This window comes from Chamaea fasciata, unplaced genomic scaffold (assembly GCF_029207755.1).
Source record: "Chamaea fasciata isolate MVZ Bird 193981 ecotype frontalis unplaced genomic scaffold, bChaFas1.0.hap1 SCAF_5, whole genome shotgun sequence".
NCBI classification, from domain to species: Eukaryota; Metazoa; Chordata; class Aves; order Passeriformes; family Sylviidae; genus Chamaea; species Chamaea fasciata.
In genome coordinates this window covers 46,323,815-46,342,461 of record NW_027094090.1, presented here as the reverse complement: position 1 = coordinate 46,342,461, position 18,647 = coordinate 46,323,815, and the positions used below count along the sequence as shown (strand labels likewise).

General features: G+C 37.8%; 1 protein-coding gene across 5 annotated transcripts in view; it reads left to right on the top strand.

Annotated features, from left to right (window-relative positions):
* The window catches only part of ANKS1B (ankyrin repeat and sterile alpha motif domain containing 1B), a 413,998-nt gene extending 395,704 nt beyond the window's left edge, over positions 1–18,294 (top strand). For 4 of the 5 annotated variants that reach the window (XM_066183438.1, XM_066183437.1, XM_066183440.1 and 1 more), the window contains 4 exons: positions 4,947–5,033; positions 9,647–9,784; positions 15,055–15,222; positions 16,371–18,294. In XM_066183438.1, the coding sequence (XP_066039535.1) occupies positions 4,947–5,033; positions 9,647–9,784; positions 15,055–15,222; positions 16,371–16,481 (504 nt within the window). In that variant the 3' untranslated portion in view covers positions 16,482–18,294. The remainder of the gene's footprint in view (positions 1–4,946; positions 5,034–9,646; positions 9,785–15,054; positions 15,223–16,370) is intronic. The other variant, XM_066183439.1, reaches the window with a different exon arrangement.
* The last annotated feature ends 353 nt before the right edge of the window (positions 18,295–18,647 follow it).

The following is an 18,647-nucleotide window of genomic DNA, read 5'->3' as shown; positions in this document are numbered from 1 at the left end:
TGAAAAAGTGGAAAGCCAAGACGAAGACTTAAGATTTTACAGGCTCATAAACTTCTACTTGGAATTTGTTTATGTATGGGGCTGTTAGTGACTTGTCATAGCTGAATAATGTTTCTTTACTGTGTATTTACAATATCAAATATAATTACATATAAACCTAAAAGTGAACCTGTTTTCATTTTGACCACTGTATGAAAGCTGAGTAATCTAGTTATAAATGCATGTATAAGTACATTGAAGTGATCAACATGGCAAAGTAGAAGTACTAGTGTATCCCATTTCCTCTTGGCAGGAAATAAATGAGATGAAAGATTTTCATAGAGGGCTGAATTACACCACGTGCTACAGTATATCAAGGGAATTCGTTAGTGTCTTACTTGGACACCACTGTATGTGCGTTTCTGAATTTCGTATTCAGCTGCTTTGTGTGGTTGTGTGCTCAGAGATACCTTGGTTTGTACACTGCAGGAGCCTTCAAAGGTATTGAATTAGTGTTCTCAGTTCTGCACAGAATAAGGTATTGAGGTACAATCATGTCTTGAAAAGGTTAAAGGCCCTTCAAGGTTGCAGGTTTTTTATTTGCTTTTTAAAAATAAACCGCTAGTTTATATTACTTTATTAAGTACTCTGCCTCTTAAGCCATTGTTAATTACCTTGATTTGTTAGGCATGCTGGCAGGGTGGATCTCAAATTAGTTGGATTTTAGTTTATATTCTAAATAAATGTCTAGAAGTTCTGCACAGTCTTTAACTCAAAATCAATATGCAAGTGGAAATGCTTTACCTACTTAAGACAGTTTGTAGTACTTCTATAATGTGAAAATGAGTTTAGACTCTGGATATGAGAGTGATTTTTTTTCAGTGAAACTACAGAAAATCCATGAACGAGATAAGCAAGATTGTACTCCCTCTCTTTCCCTCTCTAGCACCACTGCTCTTGCATCTCTTTATGACCCATTTCAAAAGAAGAAATTGGGAGCAGCACTGTCCAAGCCTATGCAGGGTCTTGGCACTGTCCTACATAATGGCAGCAGTGGGTTCAGATGCAAACTCAGAGTATTCTGAAGTTCAGACCTTTATTGTAAAAGCAGTCACGGTAGTAACCAGGTAGTTATGCTGAAGGTACCTTCTACCGTCTTCCACTGGGCTGATCTGCACTGTGGGTGCTGAGGGGATGAAGCAGCTTCATTGCAGCAGCTGCATCAAAATACAGACAAGGCTGGTACTCCTGATGTTCCTTGTTCTGAAGAGAAAGATGCTCTGTGACTTTTGAGAAGTCTGGGGAAGCTTGCACATATGTCACAATAGATTTAGGATGGTGACACTTTCTTCTGTCTTCCTGTGTATGCACACAAGCCTGTTTTATGGTTCTTGAATTATACATGGCCTGCTTTCACCTACCTGTCTGCCAGCAAGGATTTCAGAGGTGGGAACAAAGCTCAGTCTCTCTGGCGGTGCAGATTGTGCAGCACAGAGACTGCTGCCTGCAGGAGCAGTGCACCCATGGAGACGTGGCATGCACATCTGTCCTGATGTAGGTGACTAGCTGATCAGCAACAGGCCTGGCAAGGAGCCTGGAATAGGCTTGCTGTTCACCCAGGTGATTCTCCTAAAGATGTGTATTGAAATTGAGAGCCAGTTACAGTCACAAACAATGGAGTTCATAGGAACTATGGCCATTCCAGGCTAGTGAGCACTTGCCCAAAGACAATGTTCTGTCACTGTGATTGCTTCTTTGTGTGATGAAATCTAATCCTGCTACTATGGTATGAACATGCCTTGGAGCATGAGACCATATGTCAGCATGCATATGACATCCAACACCAGCCTTCAGCTGTGGCTCCTATAACTTTGGCTCAAGTCCATATGCTTCCCATAGAGACACCAGATGGACAAGAATATTTTGTCATCTCATTGTGTCCTCGTGGAGTTGGTACAGTGGCTAGAACCTGAAAAGCCCAAGGAAAGGGAATACTGACTCCTGTGTCCCACCCTCTTCTCAGATTCTGGGCACAGACATGGGCAGAGATGCCCACTTGGCCTGCACAGAGGTGTGAAATGTCTGACCAAGAAAGCTGTGGGACTTCATCTCAGCATCCTAGAATTCAGAGCCAAAGCACCTACAGTGCCTGACCAAAAGGTATTCATGCTGTATCTCTGAATTCGCACGTTAGACACTCTGGCAGGCAATTCCTTCATTAAAAAAGAAAGGAACAACAAGCAAATAGTGTGAGCTCACCATGACAACTCAAAACTGTTGAAGCCTGTAAACTGCTTGGAAATAATAATTATTGGTGGACCTCAGTTACTGTATCACTAAGAGTCGAGCCAGGGAAGAGAGCTGCCTGGTTTTCTTGATGGCACTATCATAATAACAAAGGATGTTATTCCACTGCCTAGCTGTTTGTTTCAATGGGAGTACAAGTGTAGAATTGTTACCCCAGATCGTAATTCTACACTGGACTGCAGTCTTCCAGAGCACTTTTGCGCAAATCCTGTGGTTTGTATGGTTTGTGAGCTGATGAGGAACATCCTGTGCTTCTTACCAGCTGAGATGGTTTGGCTTAATAAATTACAAACGTCCATCAGTCTCTGATTCATTTCCTAATTTTCCAGCTGTAATTTAATAGCATCTTGATGAGCTATTTCACTCAGAGACAGTCTTCTGGCAGTTCGCAACCCTGATGAAATACTAGAGCTCAGGTCTGGTCAAGATAAACCCAGGTGAATGTGGAGCAGATGAAGATGATTAAATTGCAAACTACAGGTCTAGAGGAGAGAGATAGTTGGTACAATGTGGCCTGACCAACAGGATGCTTCACCTTTATGGCAAATACCAGATAGTGGGAATTATACCAAGAAACTAAAATATGTGAACTTAGTACCTGTGTTTGTATAGCACATTGGAGAAAAGGAATTTTGCTGTTAAGGAGGGAAGGAAGGAGGTAATTACAAATAATCAAAATGGAAAAGAAAGCTCTCTTATGTGTAGCTGTTGGACTAAAATGAAAGGACAAATGTTGGATGATTGCTGCCTTTCCGGATGATTAAAGTGATATTGTCATATTTGTGACTGTTTCGTCTAGTGTGAGCATACGCAGGGTTTATTGCTTGTTATTCTGATAGATGTATGTACTGCAGCTTCTGTACAGTCACTGTCATGCTTTCTGTGCATTGAAATTGAATTTTATGAAAAGACTTATTTGAGATCTGTTATAGTGACACACACATACACACAGGTAGCTGCTTGCTCTATTTTTGGCAGGGATATTATTTCTTTCTCCACTCAGTTCAGAGGCACGCAAATCAGGTTAGTGTCTTTCTTCAGATTTTGTTAAAATTCTTCAGGATGTTTTACCATTTAAGCTTTCATTTCGTGAAAGTGGCAAGCATTCTGGGTGAAAGAAGTTTTCTCTTCTAAATAAATTGACACTTGATTGCAGTCTCAAATCTCTTGACATTTGATACAGAGGAATCCAACAATCCTCTCTATTACACGGATGGGTGGGGCCCTCCTTGAAACTTTAATTAGAGGTTTTAGCCTGCATGGCATGGACACTAACTGCAGAACGTAGCTGGATCTGTAGCTTTGAAGTTTATGCTGACAAAAATGGAGTCTTGTTTGACTCTGGGAGGATCGAGAGCCAATAAGGAGACGTGATTACAAGGCAAGGTTTTTGTTTTAAGTTTCTGTTTATTTTGCTCTCTAGTGTTAGTATTGCCTATTTTTTTCAAACTGTTTTTTAGTGACAGTGTGTGTTTTCAGGTTTCTATCTCTGCTTCTCTGGGGTTTTTTTTTTGAATAATACAAAGCCACTGCTGCTACTTTTTTTCAGCAGCTTTAGTGGTCTTCCTATGTGCCAGTTCTAGACTTTTCAGTGTGTTTAGGCTCACCTTCTGAGTGCTGATATTTCTTCATGTTTGCCTGTAACTGTCAACAGTTCATTCCCTCTCAGGAAAATATTTGATTGATCTCTGTGACTGTTCGTACATAGTCCCATAAATAAGCATTTTCTGAATGTTACCTTTTGATATATAGAAGTTTTGTGTACAATAGTCTAGTCTGTCATTATCTTCCACCTTATAAGAATTCAAATCCATTACAAACTATTATGCCATGTTTGGGGGTTTTGTTTGGTTGAGTTTGGGGTTGTTTTGGAAAATTTCATCTGTAAACTAAAGAGCATTTATTTTCTGCAGAGAACTTAAATCTGCCCCAAATATTTTCCCAATCTTTTCAGCAGGAAATATGTTTGCTGTGTGCATCACACCAAAGGCACACAGAAGTAGACTAGCATAAACAATCTTACAGGAGGGCATGAACTGCAAGTAAGAGAACCTGGCACAGAGGGAATGCAGAATAAGCCTCTGTGCTATTTCATGTGTAAAGCAGCTTCTAGTAGCAGCTGCACTCGAAGTGCAAACAGTCAGAGTGACAAGATACGGCACTGGGCTGATGGATTGACTGGCAGGCCTAGCGGGCTGCAAGGATACCTCATGTCATAAATACCACTGCAAAGAAGGGAAAAACAGGGAAATATTCCTAAAGAACAACTAACTGCAGCAAAGAAATGGTACTACAGGAAATACTGTGCTGTTGCTTCTTACAGCTGGAAGGGCAGGAGAAGGGGAGTGAGGTAGCAATGGATGGAGCATATCAGATAGATGTCCTAAACACACACATTTTGGGAAACACTGGTTGCATGACTGGTCTTTTTAAGCCTGGAAAAGTTACTTTATTCTCTTCCCACTGTGCTAGAAAAAAGGAGAATTTTTACCATCCTCACAACAAACTTAAAGCTATTTTAGTTTTGTAACTACAAGAGAGCATAAACCCAGAGCACGAAGAAAAAGTAAAATATTTGTTTAACTTAGGTATTAAATCAGAAGAGAGCACTGTTATTGCAATGCAACACAACTCTAACAATATCTTCATTTTGATTTCAGAAGTCTACAGAACAGATGAAGAAAGTCCCAACCATTGTCCTGTCTGTCTCTTACAAGGGAGTCAAATTTATTGATGCCACAAATAAGGTATGTGCAATTACTGAATATTTGTTTTCCCTTTTGTTTCTCACAGCTAGGACAAAGAGTAATACCTATGAAGGCCAGGCCAGAGAGGGGACAGAGTTGCATTTTGTGTTTTCCTCTCCTTTTTTTTCTCCTCCTTTGCCCAAAATGGATATAATGTAATTGTCATTCTCCAGAAACTCAGTCTGGAGGACAAGTGAAACAGCTTTAATGGCTTATTTGGAGAACATTGTGTCCAGCATTCTGCTATTAAATGCAAGCTTATCACAAAAGACATTCAGCAGGGAGCCTCTGTGGAATCCTTTACCATATTCTTCTCTATACAGTTTCATAAATATGTAGAATATATATATATATATATGTTCATTAATATAATTTGAGGGAATTAAAAAAAGATGTCTCAATGAAGAATAAAGACGCAGTTTTATCCAGGGCCAGCCATTTTAAGGGTAAGAAACACAGGCCTTGAATGTCCTTTCCAGACATTCAAATACCACAGCCTCTCTGTGAGCTGTTTTCTTGATGCTAGCCATTGAACTACCTGAACTGCAGCAGCTTCTTAATAGTTGCTATTCCTTTTATTTTTTTTTCATCTTCTTCTGTGGCAATGCTCCTGTGCTTTGTTTCTTACATTTCTAAGTACATCCAAATCTTTAAAAAACCCCAACTAACCAAAGTCACAAAAGCAGAAACTAAAAGATCAGAGAACTCCGTGATGGATAGAGCAATGGATTATTGCTTAGCCAAAGTAAAATGTACAAGCTCTGTAAAGAGGAATAAAGTATTAATTTCTCTTCTTTGTATGTCTAAAATGGCAAGGAAATACAATCCATCCTGATGCTTTTATATGAACAGAAAAGAAATTATCTTTTCTGTTATGTGACTAAAACTGACTAAGCAATATAAAAAATAAATCTGACAAGCCAGCTACCTGACCAGGTTAATAATGTATCTAGCAGCTTTGTGTTGCTGAACATTCAGACCACACAGTACACCTAACCCAGTATTCATCAAACTTGCCAAATCAATCAGTTTTTAAGTTTAACTAGAACTGTGTTTTAAGTGACAGTGGAAGCAGTTCTGTGAACTTCTGCTAGAGTTTGGAAGCCATATTTAGAGTTAGAAAATGGCACAAAGGAAAATTGCAGTGAAATTACTCTTGTTTCAAGTCTGGCATATTTTCCAGAGCAGAGGGACCATGGATTCCTGTCTGCTCCTTTTTCCTTCCACTGATTCAAAACTGGGCTTCTGCAACCCTCATTCCTTTTATGTTCTCTGATGTGTAGGACATACATCAGGATGTTGTCAAGCTGTTAACTCCAACTTGGATAATGCTGTTTTCAGCTCTTAAATCTCCTCTGTAGCATAAAGGATGTAACTGCAGTGTCCTTAGGTTTACAAAAAAACCCAGGAGAACAGAAGAGCTTCTTGTGTCTCTTTGCACAGTGCATAGAGTCTTAAGTAAGATGGAAACCTGAAATAAGATTGGCAAATAGCATTAGATGACTCTTAGATGAGTCCCACTCAAACCTAGTAGTGCAACGGATGTATTTGATGGAATTAAATATGCTACAGTCCAATGTTTTTTCTCAAGTGGTAGATTGCTTTCTCTCCAGTTCAAAATCTGCACTGCCTTTCCCTTCTGTAAAAACCAGGTAATAGCCTGCAACTCTCCCAGAAGCGTTGTTATCATCCTTGTCCACAGTGTGCTGTTCCCAATTCCTTCAAGACCCAAAACAGATTAGCACTAAGGTGAGAGCCTATCCAGACTTATACTGCTTCCATATGAGCTTATAGTTGACGGTGCTGGGCAGCACTTAGCAATAAATGCATAGTTTTAATTGACAAAACTAGCTAGCAGTTCTGTGCTTGAAATCTCAGCTCACATGGCTGTTCATTCTTTTCCTTTTATGCCACCAAGCTAAGAATTCGTATTCCCTGTCATAGCAGGCAAAGTTTCAGGTGACTGAAACTTGAAGGCGCCCTGACCTCATTCCACGACAGCTATTTCAGTGGCGCCTTGGAGCTTGGCATGACACCATTTCTTTGCAAGTGAGACCAGAAAGAAATTGCTGCTTAAGAAAAAGCAGACTCGCAGAATTTTCTCGTGGCTCACAGCTCACCCTAACTTTTGGTGATTTCTGCCAGAAGGGAGATTGACTGGCATGAGTTAGGCAAGCAAAAGGAAGGCTGCTTAGCAAAAACCTGGTCTCTCCAAGGTATTTCCTTGGCAGAACCAGAACTGACTTTCAGCTTCCCCACTTTTTGAGAAGCACTGGAGGTTTCTCTTGCCAAACTGAAAGACAATTTTTAGAACAACTGTACAGTGTCAGTCAGTGCCTGAGGAGTGTACCCAGAACAGGAAGCTGGTTCATAGCCTTCTACTTCCTAAAGAATAATACTATGGTCTACTGAAATGTGACAGTAGGACACTGTACACTCATGCACTGAAAAATGTCTAATTTTGAAAGGAGATCACAGAGGATAACGTAGAGCAGCTAGGAAAAAAACTTAATTTCACTACCAATTTCTATCCAGAAGATTTAGTTTAAGTATACTTTATGTTATTCAAAACAAACTTGATATGTGTATGTTTCTAAAATTCACTTGATTTAAAATTAAAACATTAAAATAATCTCCATGAATTTTGACTCAAGTGCAAATCCCTGTGTCAACCCCAAGCCACCTAGAAAAAGTTTCAGCATAGCAGAGCTCTTTTCACCTATGCTGCATAAATTCAGGTGATTACATTGTGGCTCATGATTTGGCATAAATACTTCTTATGTGATTTTAACACCTTCCAAGCTTGAATTCTTTCTGCTTTCTGAACTACGGTGTTGCCAACACTACATCGATGACAGTGCATTACAGCTCCGTCTGTGGGTATCTAAAAGCCTGGTTTTGGTACAATTCTAATTCTCATCAAAATCTTTATTGGGAGTAAAAGTTATCAATTTGAGGACAAAGAAAATAAAATGCTTCAAGTAACATAAAAAGGAAGCATTTTTTGAGCAGAGATTATACATGTCATTATAAATTGGCATATATTGAAACACAAGTACATTTATGAATAATGCATTAAAAATAAATAATCACGTATGTTGCAACAATTTAAGAGGATTATTTCTTTTCTTCAGTCAAATTTCCTTATCTCAGTTTTTCCATAATTTGAAATTTAGTATGCTTTTTATTAAGATTTTTCCTAAGTCATGATTTCTTCCATTAAATATGTTAATACTTGTTTTCGATAACTTGGCACCTACGCGTAAGGGGGAAAGTTGCCACTTAGCAAATGAGAGAAGATATGGCAAAGTATCTGAAGTAATTTAGTTGCATGTATTTAAAAAAAAAAAAATTTGAAAAGGAGGTGGAGGAAATGAGGCGGGAAGGAAAAGAGAGGGGTGAGGGAAAACCAGATATGCTTGGAGATTGTTTTAACTTGTACAGATGCCACCATGGCAGCAGCAAGTGGTGGCTGTGTGAGGAACTGGGACACTACAGGTGTCACTTGTTCCATGATGCAGTAGTAATGTCATGCTGCAGCAAGATATGTCACTGTGGGCTTTTGTGAAAATGTCAGAGTTACAGCCAGCAGGGCTACAATTCAAGAAAGCACATAAACTAACCCCTAAATAAATTCCTATTTAATGAATCATTTTTCTCTTTAAACAAACCATGTGAAACACGTGTGTTGTTGAAGCAAGGCCTAATCATAAGCCACTCTGCTGTACCTTCTTCTCTGGCTTCATGGTTCCTTTGGCCTGAACAGAGTGATTACATATCAGCAGTTTATGTAATGAGTATTCATAATTTTTTTCAAAGCTTTAAGACAGCTTTTTTTTTTATTCCATCGGATGGACATGCCCCACCTCTCTCCCAGTAGTGTGCTATACCTTACATTGGCTGTTGCAAGTAGTGTGGCTCGGTGCATGAACAGTTTCATTTTCCTACATCTCTCTTACAGGATGCTGCTGTCAGTAAGTGGAGACAAGCTGCCAGATCCCCCTGTAGTTACCATTTTAGTATAGAGAATCCTTTAAATATCTCATGGTTTCAATTATAAGTGATGGTTGGTGGTTTTTTCCTCCTGAAGAAGTATAGCTAAAATTTGTAAAATAGCATGTGCAAAAACCTGGCTATTGAGCTTGCTGGGTTTCACCAGATCCTGTCTGTCAGTAGACTGAAACAGTGTCCCATTTTGATCATTAGACAAAAGCCCAGGAACTTCATAACGTGCTGGTATAGTGCTTTGAAACTGTATCTATAAATACAATTTTGAAGCATTATACCAGCATCTTCTGAAGTTGTGTCTTGTGTGCCAGGAAAGAAGTCTCTTTCTAAGGAGCCTATATAAACTCCAAAGCACAAGTAGCCTCATAGGGAAGATTCTAGAACATAATGGTTTCCTACCAGATGATTGGCAATTGGAGAGGGTCAAAATTCCAAATACCTCTGTAAGATCTCTCACATGGGTTGTATTAAATCTCTTCTTATTCAGACATTTCTGAAATACATTGGTACAGTAGATCAACACAAGTGTGAATCTAAACCCACACCTTTTACAGCTCTTTTATGTTTAATTCTTAAATTAATTGAAAATATGTTTTTTTAAACAGAATATTATTGCCGAACATGAAATCCGTAACATTTCCTGTGCTGCACAAGATCCCGAAGACCTTTCTACATTTGCGTACATCACTAAAGACTTGAAGACTAATCACCACTACTGCCACGTATTCACTGCGTTTGATGTGGTCAGTTTACAGAAGATACTTCATTTAATAGTTCTTTCAATTAGTAATAGTTACTTCTTTCAGTTAAAACATTTTCAGGAAATATTAACGGTGATTAATGGAAGGCATCATTAATTTACCCCAGGAAAAGATCACTATAGGATAGTGACATTTCTGTATAAGAGCAAAGATATTCTTTGATATCTCATTTCCCACCGGAAATAACTCACCTGTCACCTCAGCTGTTGACTGTAAACTTGAGTAGCTTTTCATACAAGTCTGGACATATAATTCTTATAACCTAAGCTATAAGCCTAAGCCTTCCAAAAGTTTGTAACAAGTATGTTTGGCCAGCCATTCAGAAATCTCAGCACACACCAAAAGATTGCCTTTATTTTGAAAGTCACAAATTAATTATTTAATTCTTATTTCCTTGTTCTGTAATTCTTGCCTACATGTCTCTAATTGTTACTTCAGCAAAAGTCCTTGGAGTTCCTATTGTGTTGGTGGAAAATTACTAATTTTTTCCTATACTTATACTTCACAGGTGGGGATGCACAAACTATTATGGTTTCAAGAAAACATGAATACATATCAATTAATCAGTCATGCCGTTTTCAGCCAAATTTGGTGAACTAAGTAGTGGCTAAAGTTGTTATGACTAAGATTTATAGTCCAAAACTTTCAAGAAAAATTACTCTTTGAGTTGTGCACAAGAGAAATTTAAGGTGCTATTAAAACTTCAAAATTATCCAAGACAAAATATTTTAATAGAGTATAATGTGTATGTGTTCTTGAACCATGCTCACATGAATATAAATAAGTTAAATCAAAAGAACAGGGTACCTGAACTGCAGCTTTTTATTTGGAACTGTGGAAATGGTTAACATGCACAGCAATGGTGTGTGGGAGAATTTAAATAACAAGATGTACAGGTAGGTTAGAGGAATTACAGCATTTTGGTTGAGTGCTTTTGTTATTGAAATTCTCTGCTGACATTTTAGTATCCACAGGGAATAGAAAAACTTTGAAATTGTGTTAAAAATAGACAATGATCAACAAGATGTTACATTATATAGGTTTTAGTGATGTGTGAACAACTGAAATTAGATTGATTGAGTGAGGTTATTATTTCTCCTGGTCCATTTAAATTCTACTTGATGTTTTTGAAGTACTGCAGTTTCATTTATAGGTTTAGTAATCAAGCTGAAACATAGACTCAGGTATTGCAGATGAAATTCATCTCCTTTCTTGGCAAGGGAAGAAAAGTGATGCAGAAATAATTATATTTTGCCCACTTCCTGTACCTTAGGAGGAGCATTTAATACCCCAAGCACTTTAAATGGCTATTTTAAGCAATACAGAAACTTTAACTGCCTTAACTTAGTTTTCTCCTGCAACCTAATCCTCAATTGGGTGTTACCTACTCAAATATCTTCTTTTTGTTTTGTTTTATTTCTCAGGAAATAGCATTTTTGATGCAAGTACAAGCTCTATAAAAACTACCTGGATGTTCAGAATGCAAGCATACAGGAAATTAAATCTTCTATTTAAAGCCTAATGTTTATGTTTAACAGATTGTCCCATTTGCTAATAGAAACAATTCTACCCGTTTGCCAATGGATAGAAGTACAATCATTTTAAGAAAATAAGGTTTAAAATGGTAGAAATCCACAATAAAGTGTAAGGCATTTTAAACCATATATATTTTGGTAATACAAATATATACAGTGTTATGAAAAAAAAAAATCACTCTCTTGGGTCTTGCAGTTTCTCAGGAAATGTGGGCAAGAATAATTTATTTATAGATTGGGAAATATTTTACTGTAGTGACATGCAACCACAAGCATTACTATTTAGGAATAACTGTACATTTAACTTTAACTCAGTTAAAATTCAAGATTCAAAATTGCAAAACCATCAGACTTTGTTACAGAATATTGAAGGGGAAAAGGTTGGAGGAAGAAGAGGATTTATTGGTTAATATTTGAAATCCACTTCACTTTCATTCTTTTACTAAGCAGCCTTAAATCTATGAGTGAAGGATTCCCTCCGGAGAAACAAACCATCAACACAGCTCCTATATCAATTTCTGGTTTGTGTATTGGAGATACCCAAAGCAATTTCCATCAGATAATCCTTCATTGCCCAGTGCACCTATGAACAGAAGACAACAAAAAAGTCAGTTAAAATGTAAGGAAACAATTAGCCATTGTAGTAGGTTGGCTGAGTTAAAGCTGAAGAATCCTGAATTGTAGCACTGCCTGGCAAACAAGTTAGTTGACCTCATTCCTCACCTTCCAGAAATTGTTGCTTAAAGGCATCGGCTTACTCACTTTCCCTCTCTGCCTTACCAGACAAAGAGCAGGATTGCAGCAGCCTGGGAGGCACCATAGGCCTTTCTCTCTCCTTTCTAAGGTGCTTGATGGGCGGCTGTGAGAGTCAGTGTCTCCTACAGCAGCCAGGGGCTCTACACCTTCCATGCTAAGTGTCTGTTGGGGAGGGAGACTTTATCCTTCCTTTTGTGCCACATGCTTTTGCACTTACTTGAACATTTTAGTTCAAATAATCTCATTCCATCAGAAGAATTTCCACAATGGATTTTGGTTTGGTTTTCCACCCCTGTCCTGAGGGGAATCCTGTTTCTACCTGTCCAATATAGCCCCTGCAGAGTCTGTACCAACTCTGGTCCTTATAATCCTTTCCCCAGTAGTACAGGTGGGAAATTCCTCAAACCAAGCTTATTTACTAATGGTTTCTTTTCAGATAGCTTTTAAAACCTTTACAAGGTACAGTTTTAAAGCCCTTCTTGCCTCCATTTGCAGACTTCCCTTTGCCAAGACTCAACCGCAGTATACAATGTACGAAATGTATGTACAAGCTATGGTTCAGTTTGCATTTCAAATACTGAACAGAACAGTGAATGTTCTGTTTTATTTGCTGTATTTCAAATATTTATTAACCAGAGAAGCAGTTACACGTTTCTTATGGTTTTCAGGTCTCAGGCAGGCCTGGTTTTTCTTCATTTTACAGACAACAAAGGAAAACAGATTATAGTGGCTTTATACAAGACGCAGGACTTAAACTAAATTTATGGCTCAGTATGGCAAACTTTCAGTCTGTCTCCACTCCTATCTCCCAAATTTTCAGGCCTGTCTCAGTGATCTTTCTGTATGCCACGTTGGATTTTCTCAGTCCTGCTAGTATTGCACCCTGTGTGTTCTCCAGCAAGCCCTTCCCACACCTTGTCCTGCTGAGGTATTCCTTAGTAATATTAATAATATCCACTGCAGACAACCCCATCATGATATATTACACTCTCTTACTGTCATGACAGCTGATTCTAAAGACATCTCTCTCTAGAATAATGTTCTTATCCCACTTAAAAGTACACTCCATTTCAAATTATATTATTCTCTACATTTTTAACAACTATACTCTGTCGCTCTTAATTCCTTGGCCAGCATTCTGCTAAAAGGCAGAGCACTTATAACAGACATTTTAGTTCTTCTTTTACTATTCCACTGGCAAACTGCATCCTCAGTGTTTTTCAGTTCTGGACAGTTTCCCTTGAGGTTAAAGGGGAGATAATTTGGAGACTACAGCTATCAAATCAGACAAACATTTTTATTTGGGAAGCTATAAAATTTTGGCCGGCTTGCTGTTGTGACTATAGTCATAACAGCACAGAGCATGTCCCAGTGCAGGAATATAATTGTTTTCTGATTGACCTAACACAGGGCAGAACTGGCCCCTTTATAAGAAGTTCTTATAATGAGCAAAATATGCTGAATTTAGCCTGTATTATATCAGTATACAAGAGTGATAAAAAAGGAATGGAAATTCTTCAGGGAAAATGAAGTGTAGGGCATGAAATAAAATGCTTGTCTATTTAACTTTGTTTTAATGACTGAAGGGGCTGCAAATAGTGTACTTCCAAGTGCATTGCATTGCTTTCTCACGTACTGAAAACTTAAAAGTTAGACTTGATTAGTAAAAACATAACTCATTTGAAAAAGTACCAGAAACATGGGAATTTTAAGGGATCACCTAGGTTGAAAGCAATGCAGAATTGCTTCCAACTATAGGCTATGGAGATTGAGGAAGGAGAGAGTAACATCTGAATCACATCAAAGATTTATGAATTATTCTAAGGGGACTGTAGGACATCATATGGAGGTTAGCCAGCAGACTTGCCTTTGCTCTGCAAGGGTTCTAAACATTATTACAGAGTTAGTAGCCCAGAAACAGGCTCTACTAGGAGCCTAAAAATAGGCTCCAGTAGGAGCCTGAAAATAAATATACAAAAACAAACCCACAAACCTGAAGAAAAATTACCATAGGAATCTACTTGCCATTTAGACTAAGGTCAAATTTGAAACTCAGAGCCGCTTTTTCATTGATGTATAACTGTACTGAAAAGATATTTATATCAACCCCTCTGATACCTCATTCATGCTTTATAAATGCTTCAACAGTTTTTTTTCCCCCCCATATTTGAAGAGGATTTAAAGTAATCCACCTGTAACACTGAACTCGTTTTAGGTATAACAGCCTGACTTTTTCGGTTATGCCCACTAACTTCCCTTCCCCTTGCTTACAAGAGCGTTGTTACACAACTGTTTGAGCTCAGTTTTACTTTTAGAACACAAACCCATGAGAAGGTTTCCCCAGGACTTGCAGCACGCACATGAAGCAGTGCGCTGACCTGCACACATAGCTACCTGCACCGCATCTGTCAGCTGGAGTGCGGACTTCCAGCACTGGCTCTTTGTCCTTTTGAAAGCATCACACCCGTGCTGAAGCCTCTTCCTGTGCTGCCTGGTGAGCACAGAGCATCCCAAGGCATGTGCCCGGGGAGGCAGCACGTCAGGCTGCCGGCTCTGGAGGAGGACGGGTCAGCACAGGAGGTCTGAAATAGAGCGAGGCCAAATGTCACATTGCAACAGTGCAAGAGGGGCTGGATTCTGAGAACAGCAGATATGGGATGAATTGGGAAGGTTAATGTACTTGTTCTAAAAAGAGATGACAACACACTCACCCACTCATGTTTTCATGTTTAGTAAAACGTTTTCAGGGGGTTTAGAAGTAATTACTTTCAATACAATAAATCACATTTAGATCATTTTTAATCAATGAGAAATCAAATTACAGATGTAAACATTACAAAGACTGAGGGGCCTATTTACCAGCGTGATTTAATTATTTACATTGCAAATCACTACCCCACTACATGTATCTGACAATAATTCAACCTCACCTCAATTTTAACTGTTTCTGTTTTGTTCCAGAATTTAGCTTACGAAATCATTCTTACACTAGGACAAGCATTTGAGGTGGCCTATCAGCTTGCACTACAAGCACGAAAGGGGGGTCATTCTTCAACCCTCCCTGAAAGCTTTGAAAACAAACCCTCTAAACCTATTCCTAAACCACGTGTTAGTATTCGGAAGTCAGTGGTAAGTAGAAGGTAGTAATGCATGCAAAAAATCCAAACTTTAGCTATACAGTTAAGAATTTACATGCTAGAAGCTGTACAAATAAAAATACCTCTTGAGTCAGAAATGCTCCATCGTGTCACCTCTGCTCATCAGCTGGCAGGGTTGTGTCACCACAGCACTGGCAGCCATTTCAAACTGCTTATTTCAGATTTCTCCAGTTTAAGATGTTGCTTGGTTAGTATTGTGTATATGTGTCTTACAGTACTTACAGAGCTTTAATTAATTCAGTTTAATCAATGCATACTTCTCAAATTCTGCAGTTTCATGGACTTTCCTAATCTATCACCTAACTTGTTTAGTATACGATCACGGCATAAGTATCCTAATCAAATTACAAATCCAAATCAGGATTGGTCAATCCAAATCAATGATTCACAATTATCCTGTGAGACCAAGCAACTTCGTTTCTTTTCTTACCCTTTTCTTTTTTCTTTTGTTTTTTCTTTTTAGTCTGGGATTCAATATACCTTTTCAGTATTAATCAGAGACTCCTAAGAAACAAAGCTCATTGAAGCATACGTACTGATTGCCTTTAAAGTGTCCTCCTGAAGTGCAGAAATGACAGAGAAATATTCTTTTACAATAGACCTTTTAAAAAAAATATGAAAACTGTTATAAATTGAGAACACAGGCACAGGGTGATTTGGGAGGGAAAGGAGAAAAATGACCGCACACTGTATCATATTCACTGACTATAACGCGAGAACTGTACTCTACGACACTTAATTATTGGGTATGGGGAAGGGGGAGGGGGAAATGTATGACTGTACACTTTGTCATCCATTGCCACAGAATCTTCCTCCATAAAACTTTAAGTAGAAACATTTCCTGATGCCATCGTCTGTCTCATTAGCGAACAGACTTCTCAGGATGAAGTGTGGCTTTAATGAATATGATGCCCTATAGCTTGGGGGTAAACACAGCTCTGATCTCAACAGGAAGAAGAAGGCAGCCATGAGTACATGGGAGTGTAGACACCACCATACTTGCTGCTGTACGACTTTGTCAATTCGGGATTTGCCCTGTTAGTTTAAAGAAAAACCCTCTGCTCAAGCTGCCGTGCACGGAGATGGTAACCCGTCTGTATGTTTGCATTTGTCTTAAAGCAGATAGATCCATCCGAACAAAAGACTCTTGCGAATCTACCCTGGATTGTTGAACCTGGACAAGAGGCCAAAAGAGGCATTAATACCAAGTATGAAACTACAATTTTCTGATACAAAACTGTCCCCCTGTTCCTTGTTGTGCCTTGCACGCCAAGCAGTCACAGCACAGCCTTTCCTTTATGGCAACGTTTCAATCCAGCAGAGAGGAAGACTGCACTGTATGAGTGGCCTTGTAACTAACAAAAAAGGCTGACAGTCATTTCTGGTGATGTTCTTCTTTCTGCAGCACTGACTGAAGAATGACACTATATGAAGACTTTTAAAATTACAGTCCACAAGAGGAGTGAGAAACCTTATTTTTCATGCAGTTCTCCCTTGTGACTCTGCCACAGTGCTTTCTTTGATTTCTTATTTTAGAATTCTACTTTTTAAAGAAAAAAAAAACACAAAATGTCTCTAAACTAATACAAATGCTGCCTAAGAGTAGAGTATTTGATTGGGTTTTTTATTTAAATCTTGGCAGTTTTTAATTGAAATAGAACCAGAATTAATAAATAGATTATTTGTGAAACCACTGAATTCATTAATAATTACTGTGTTGGATAAAGAACTCATTAAAGTGACGAGAAATTAGGCACCCTGATTTCTGTGTGCGCTGATTTTATATGTAATCATTGATGTCCTTTGATCCTCTACAGAAATAAGAACCTCTTGCATTGTAGCAAAGGATCAGAGTTTTATGAATGGTTAGAAAAAGGTATTAATAATGCACAGAAAACATTTATTAGATATTTTTATGGAAGAGAAGTACTATAGGAAAAGATATGAATATTTATGGAAGGAAGCCAGATTAATTATGAGAAATATTGTTTATTTTAAAGTTAAGTAAATGACTGCTATAGCAGCATTATGAAAATTATAAGAGTTGTAGCATCAGTGCGCTGGATGTTCTGTGTGATCAGTCTGGAATGAAAGTGGAATGGTCATTCTATTACACCTACATATAGTTTATGCAGTTCAACATTGCTATAGCCATGAATTCTACTAGTATTTTTAAAAAAATAATCTCAGTGGTTCTAAAAGAAGTCAAAACCATGGATTTTGCTATCAAGATTTCTGTCACAGAAAGCTTGTTTGAAAGAGTGTTGATAAAATTCTACTGCAAAACATTTTCTAAATAAAAACAGCAAGAAAAAGTAAAAAATTCCAAAGTAATAAAAATGTTTTCATGAAACAAAATAATTAAGCAATTGCTTAATATTTGGTTAAATAAGATTTACTTTTTCTTTAAAGTGTTTTAATTTTTTTAATGTCTGTGGAGTATTTGTATAATACCATGATGTATATTTATGTAGAACTGAAATGATAACAGTAAAAATATCATTATAGGAGAAAAATGACATTTTAACGTATATTGTTCTATCCAGTCAAATTGTGAATCATTTTGAAGTTCATTATAGAGATATTGATAAATTGTGTGGTTGTCTTAATGTTTTTTTTAATTATTATTTCATATCCAGCTGAGGTTTTTCAGTTAGAATCATCAGTTGGTATATTCCAAAAAATGGATAATTGAACTTGGTTTAAAACTGATAATTGTATATGGTTTATTTAACCTAATCATAGCGCTGAGTGATGACATCCTTTTAATACAGTATTCAATTTACTTGAACAAAATAGTTCCTTGTACATATTTTTGCTTATTCACTGTTGATATGTACTTAGTCAACTGACGGTAAAAAAAAAATAACACTAAAAATATGGTACCAAAAGGAAAATTGTATAGGAGAACAGTAAATAGTAGCCTCACTGCAACAAATACTTATGTAAATATGCTTGGGCTTCCAGTTATAAATTTTGTAATTTTGTCATTTATTTATATCCTATAAAAGCACACAAAATAAAAGGAAGTTGTACAGTCCCAGCTTTGTGTATCATTTTATCATTGCTAAGGGAAATCAAGGGCCTGATGCAAAGGATAGTAAAATCAGTGAAATCCCCTTCCCATTTCACTGATTTCACTGGGCTTTGGATCTGGCATGGAGAAAACCTAGGAATTGCTGTGGAGAGAGTTTTGGTTTGCAACACAGATTTTGTTTACAGATGGTAAAAACGTCACAGTTTAAAGTCCTTAATTAACTGGTTCTTCCATGCTTTACTCAACTGCTGACTTCCCATATTTAATCACACCCTGTGATTTGTGCAGGAGTTATGTTAAAACACATTCAGTTCAGGCACGTAAAGTACAAACGGGCCAGGTTTTCAGGGTATAAAACT